The sequence below is a fragment of the Dermacentor silvarum genome, chromosome 9, assembly GCF_013339745.2.
Source record: "Dermacentor silvarum isolate Dsil-2018 chromosome 9, BIME_Dsil_1.4, whole genome shotgun sequence".
In the NCBI taxonomy this organism is placed as follows: domain Eukaryota; kingdom Metazoa; phylum Arthropoda; class Arachnida; order Ixodida; family Ixodidae; genus Dermacentor; species Dermacentor silvarum.
Genome location: NC_051162.1, coordinates 144305576 through 144312025, shown reverse-complemented (window position 1 = coordinate 144312025; position 6450 = coordinate 144305576). Strand labels below are relative to the sequence as shown.

Sequence of the window (6450 nt, the reverse complement as noted above, 5' to 3'; positions counted from 1 at the left end):
TTCATAAACAGCTGAGCCGTCCCTGATAATCGTTGTTCTTTGTAAAGGCTGGAGCAGCAGGAACGTGCAAAACTTGTCACTCGCTTCATCCCTGCTTTATTTTATCGACGTTACGAACGCTGTTTGAGCTGCGCTTACGTAGGCTCTGTTGGAGATCAAGGGTGCTTAGAGGTGTTGATTTAAAGGCAAGAAAATGAAAGAGAATAATAATTGAATTTGATGGCGAGAGTTCTCGCACAGAAAAATGAGGATATTGAGTTTGCGTCGAGGCAATCTAGAATGAACTGTTAGAGCCAGCGATGAGGGATGCGAAATCGAAACGATGGGCAACACTTCACGAGGTAACCGAGCTGGCAGCGTCTTTCGGTGATGCAAGTATGGCCAAATGTTATACCTGCGCCTGTTTGTCTCGTTTTGGCTGATTTTTACCTTGACGTCTTGCAATAAAGCGCTGAGAAATATTAGCCGACACCCTTTCCCTAAGACGGGCTTGTTTTACGTGGCACTCATTTTGTGTCGGAAGAGTAATACCGGTGTCACACGGTGCACTTTTGATCGCGATCAAGCCCGATCCGGATGGAATTTCTCGGTCGTGATAGGCTCCTTTGAGCAAGCTGCGAGAGGGAGCCAATCGCAGTCTAAAATTTCGATCCGGATCGGGCTTGATCACGATAAAAAGTGGTCGTGCGACGCCGTTATAAAACATCACTAGAGAGTGAGTGGCGCGCTTACTTGTATTAGTTGCCATGGTGTATTTAGGGAATGGTTTCCGCGATGCACCTCTGCCTGAGACTATGAATCTAATTTAGCCTACAAGCCCCGCCCAGAAACGTATGTAAATGCCACTTAAGTCAAGTAACAGCATGCAGAAGCCACAGCTGCATTACTGATGGCGGAGGCTCCCACGAAATTCAGTGTTAGAGCACAAGTTCTTTCTTATTACTTCTTTAATTATGACTGCATGCATGTTCGGCTGTGCAAAATTGTCCTCAGTTTAAATTAGCTCTAGTGTTCCTTGTTATGGTGTCTTACACACTTGTACAGGCCACACGCACTTGCTTCATGTGCACTTTTTGCCTAAACAATGTTGCTACTGATATGTATTTTATAATTGTAGAGTGTGGTAGTAGTGAACTGCTCCACTTGTTTGTAAATTTCAAGATGCAGGTGCCACGCAGCGGTCATGGTACAACAAAGCACCTTATTTATTGGTTGAGTGATGAGGTTTACTTCGTGCCTGCAAATGAAGGGCCTTTGTAGCTTCTGGCTGTGTAGAAGCTAGAAGCACTTGTTGACATGCTATCAGTGTCTGAAACCAAATATACAAGTGTGTTCAGTTTTTGGGCACATCGTGAGCTCCACGCATCCCTTACAAGTCCTGCACTCGCTTGCCGCAAGTGCAGGTAATGCTGGAAAATTGTTCACGGGCACAAATCGTGCAATACGTGATGTGAATCGTGATGGAGAAGCACTGGCATATTGCACTAATGAAGTTATTGAAGTGAATAGTGACTTTGGTTGCCTTACACCTAAGCCAAATAACCAAGCCTTTAGATTCTAGAAGGTACTTCAGCAAGTGCATGTGAATTGAATTGACCGTCTGCCAGCTATACAGCCTTGGATAGCCAGTTTTCAGATTGTTGGCACTCACAAAAAGGCGACCTTGGTAGTGCCGTTGCATGATTTTTGTAATGCTTTCAGTCATTTGAAACAACCATATGAAGCCAACAGACAGTGAAACAAAGGAAAGTGTCAAGGCAATTTTTTGAAAAGCAATTTATAGATTTCATCAAGAGAGTAGAATAAAAGGGAACTTGCCTCTGCTGAAGCCAAACCCACAATCGGCTGATGACACTAGGGATGTTCTTACGTATTCGTGTCGGGTATTTCTTCATAGATGTCTTGTGTTTTTGTTGGGTATTCATGTCTTACATATTATGTTACATTTTTCTTAATAATTCGAAGCTTGAGTTTAAAAAAAGAAAATTGAATTTAACCTATGCTTTCCTTAATGCCATTGTCTCTTAACTTCGTTTAGTTGTAACAAAAAAGTTGACCCCCATATCCCAACCCTTCTTAGTTAACCACATAGAAGTATGGCAAAGTTACTTTGCAACATTTGTTAAATGCCACTAAGGTAAACAGGAGGCTGCTGCTTTGTAATGAACTGCGCATGGGCTTATGCATTGTGCCATCAGTAACTGTGTGCATGCAACTTTTCATCGAAGTGACTACGACTTGGTGGTTCTCCGGTGACTACTGGTTGCTGGGAGAATGTGGCCCAAACTAAATTGAAACACCACCAAACCATTGGTATTTCTGTATCACGATGGCCTCGCATGTCTAACTGCACGCAAAGTTCGGAAACTTTCTCTTGCGTTTACTCATTGGCCGGCATTCAGGCATTCGCCTCCACAGCAGTAATTACGATAGCGTGACACACTGTGCCAACAAGCATTTGTGCATGGCACGTAGTTTCGTGAAAGCATGCTCGCGGGTGCTTAAAGCACAACTCCAACAATTTTCGTAGGTTTACTAGCTGGTCTTTTGTTATATATTAAAACATGGTCTCTCATAAGGATAACCTGTAATTTTCCGAGAAATTGTCTGTTCTGGAAAATTCGAGGAAAGACACGGGGAACCTTCACCAAAGTTGCTTTGAATCGGAATGCAGAATGCCCACAGTGTTTACGGCGAAGCTAGTATTATGCCTATATGAATGGAAGTTTTCCAATGAGCATTCGGAATGGCTTGCCACTAATGATGTGTACTGCAGGTTTTCGAGTGTGGTGGGTTGGTTGGCACAACAGTTCACACTTGTTAAGCAATCATCTCTCCCTAATGGGACACTAAAGAAAAATAATAAGTCGAGCTAGATTGATAAAGAATTAGTCTAGAAGTCTATCATTTTCTGTGTGCCAATATACAGGGTGTTTGAGTGAACACTTTCAAAAATTTTTGAAGGTGCCTGTAGCAGATAGCACATTCTAGTTCATGAGCTGGTGTACTCGAAGAGGCGTACATTACTTGCAGAAAAAATTGAAATGCACAATTGACTAACAAAAAATCACTAAGTCTTCAACTAATTTCCTTATGGCCCATATTGCAATTTACAATTTTAGCTGTGGTGTTCGCAAGGCGATCCGGATCCACTTGGAACGAATTCTCAAGATGGCACTACTTTAGAAATAATAATTCCCGAACTTTGCAGAGAAATGCATTGGCGTTCCAGTATTAACAAAACATTGTTTGATGCATTGAAGCGAAAAAGTGCTTCGTGCATAGAGATGCAAGTGCATCTCTATGCTGTAGTTATATCTTTTAGAAACACATTATTTAACATTATGTCCATGCTGTGTGGCTTTGCTTGGGTTCAGGTTTCCGGAGATGTGCACTTATTGACTCGGGGAGCTGTCGATGGTGGTGCCGGGGCTCACCTTGGCAGTTCTAAACACAGAGAGATGTGTCTCGGGGTGGTAGGACATTGCAGTCGCTCTCTGAACAAGCCATACTGAGGTACCATAGTCCACAACGAACAAGTGGCACCAGTGCAATTTTAAATTTTCGTCATTTTCTCGCTTACAAAAGGTGTTTTCATTACTAATGATGATTTCCATACTACAGAAGCTCAATCTGGGTTGACCTAATATTTTACTTTAATGTTCCTGTAGCGATTTCTCAGTTTGTGGACGTCGCAATTGTGGCCACCTGAGTGGATTGTTTGTCGGAGTGGTTAAGACATGCACCACGAATGCAATGAGAAACATCATCGTATGCATGCAAATACAGTCAAATCTCGTTAATTCGAACTGCCGGTTTATTCGAACTAACGCTGTGGTCCCGTCAAAGTTATGTGTGTTTCAATGGGGGAAAACGCTCGGTAATTCGAACGAGAAAGCATTTGCTATGCTTAATTCGAACATACTGCGGACCGACAATGCTCTCAGCGGCGCGCCAAATAATGCGGCGGCGCCTCCGACCGGCATTGCTCCGACACCGCCATAGAGAAACAGCTTAGGAGAGACCCCTTAATGCAGCAGCGGAGGCCCAGTCCGCAAACGCAACTGCCCACGCCGGCAAATGCTCGCTTCCCGATAACGGCAGAAAACGAAACTTTAGGGAGGCTAATCTGCGCCGGGCCGGCTGTACCAACGGTGCCGGCATGGCCCTCGTTGGCATTGTTTTCTTCGTGTTGCTTCACCATGGGTTGATGTGGAAGCTACACAGCTGGTTTGAAGCTGAAGGCCAACAGTGGCAACATGCCTAGTCTTGAGGCAGCAATGACAGCAGTGTTGACGCTGACTCTGAATGGCTTGAGCCAGAGCCATCTTATTTATTGGTTGAATGATGAGGTTTACTTAGTGCCTGCAAATGAAGGGTCTTTGTAGCTTCTGGTTGTGTAGAACCGGTGCCCTTATTTAAGGTGAGTGCTGTTTGAAGTACTATTTTGTTTGAGCTTAAAGTGGCTGGCTTGAGAATCCCAATTAGAGCGATTTCATTTTGTATTATCGCACCCCGCAACTTCGTATTAATTTTCTGCAACAAAAGCATGAGCATTATGCAAGGAAATGAGATACAATTCCCACTAAGGCTGCTGCTGATGTAAAAGCTACATTTTGAATTGATAGTTATATTGCCATATTTAATCAAATTTAGGCGAATGCTTTTCCTTTATAGTCTTGCTTAGAATCGGGGATGTGGTTTTGCCACAACCACCAGACACTGAACATTGCAGAAAAATCACTGCCGCAAGGACAATCACTGCTGTCAGGACACAAAAGAAGTGGCAGTATCGGTAACGACGGTGGTCATACAGGTGAATGATGTTGCAAACTGTGAAGGCGTTGCTCGGAACATGTTAAGATACATGTCTACTTCAGCATACGTCGGACATATCTACTTTGCTTAGTCAAGTAGCAACCAGGCAGCCATGGCATGGGTGGAAATTTCGTCTGGTCTGGGAATGCGAGAATTCCGAAAGAGTGACATCTTGACTTGTTATTTTTGCAATCGAATGTCTTTCTTTTTTTTTAAGAGTGACCAAGAAGTGTTAGGGCATAGCCTATATGCAGTTGACTCCAGACTGAGGCAGTTGGCATCCCACGGTAGCATTTTTTATCCTACGTTAGACCTAACTGTGGAGATGATGGTCAGGGGGACCAGTAGGGAAAGTGTGTAGAGTGTATGAAAGATAGCAGGTGATGAACATGACCCTGCATTAATCATGCTCTCTGTTTCACCTGTGTGCATTCACTAGCTGGTTCACTCATGTTCTAGCATTTGGCCTAAGTTATTCCATAGTGGAGAATTAACTGAACTGTAAGATACTCTATTGTGTCTCATAGCCCAAGTGATAGTTCTAGTCATTGATTACCACTGGTCAGTCAGCCTGTGTTCTTAATAGTGCTCCGCCGGTTGCACAGGATGGCATCTATGAAACAAAACTGACCGGTTTGGAAGGGCGGACTGCGTGAAGCTAGCCTTGAATCCTTGTTCTGCGCAGTACAGCAGCCATGGTACCACCCCCACTGGATGCTTCAGCCCAATTCGTGCTGTCGGACCTGCTTCCACACGAGGAACTGGCTGCCGAGATGGAGGACTTCAGATTAGTCTCGGAAGTGACAGCGCCACGAAGGGCCTCTGCCACATCCAGTGCGCCTGCCACATCCAGAGAGCCTACCAGGAATGCTGACAGCACAGTTATCAAAAAGTCGGAAACCTCGGGATCAATGACTAAAGTCCCATCCCCGCAGCGTGCCTCTGCCAATCGCCACCAGTATGGTGTCACTGCAGACAGTACAGATGATTCCGAGTCAGAAGACTCGGACACGACACCCCGACCCTTCAAATCGGCGGCTAGGCCCTCTTCTGGAGGCAATTCCAAGCCTTCTGGCTCTTCTGGAGGCAATTCCAAGCCTTCTGGCTCTTCTGGAGGCAATTCCAAGCCTTCTGGCTCTTCTGGAGGCAATTCCAAGACTTCTGGCTCTTCTGGAGGCAATTCCAAGACTTCTGGCTCTTCTGGAGGCAATTTCAAGACTTCTGGCTCTTCTAGCGGCAATTCCACGGCTCCTGATGAGCCACATCATTCTACGGTAAGCCTATGTCTGCTCTAAACTGAAGTGCAAACGTTCATTTTACAATATTTCTTGTCATTTGTTCTGTAATTGGTAGGGGACATTCATAAGTATGTTTTGTACTGCTTGTACATCTCTGGCCGCTGTGTTAAACACACTGTCAGTATTAATGAAGTGCTTTAATGTACTGTACCACACAATACTGTGCAGCTAGCTGCCAAACGAATTAACTGGCGGAGGGGTGCATTGTGAACTGATGGAATTGTTTTAAATATGTGGAGAAGGAAAAGTGTTGCGGTTCATTCAAACCCATATGAGTAAAGGAAATGAAACCAAAAAATTTTAGTAAGGGAGGCTGATAAGAAGGGCAGAACTC

At 44.4% G+C, this 6450-nt stretch overlaps 1 protein-coding gene across 1 annotated transcript in view; it reads left to right on the top strand.

Moving 5' to 3' along the window:
- Window positions 1–6450, top strand: part of LOC119463958 (thyrotropin-releasing hormone-degrading ectoenzyme) — a 58533-nt gene that overhangs the window by 44705 nt on the left and 7378 nt on the right. Inside the window, exon 13 of the mRNA XM_049655442.1 lies at window positions 5504–6092. Within this exon, the coding sequence (XP_049511399.1) occupies window positions 5504–6092 (589 nt within the window). The remainder of the gene's footprint in view (window positions 1–5503; window positions 6093–6450) is intronic.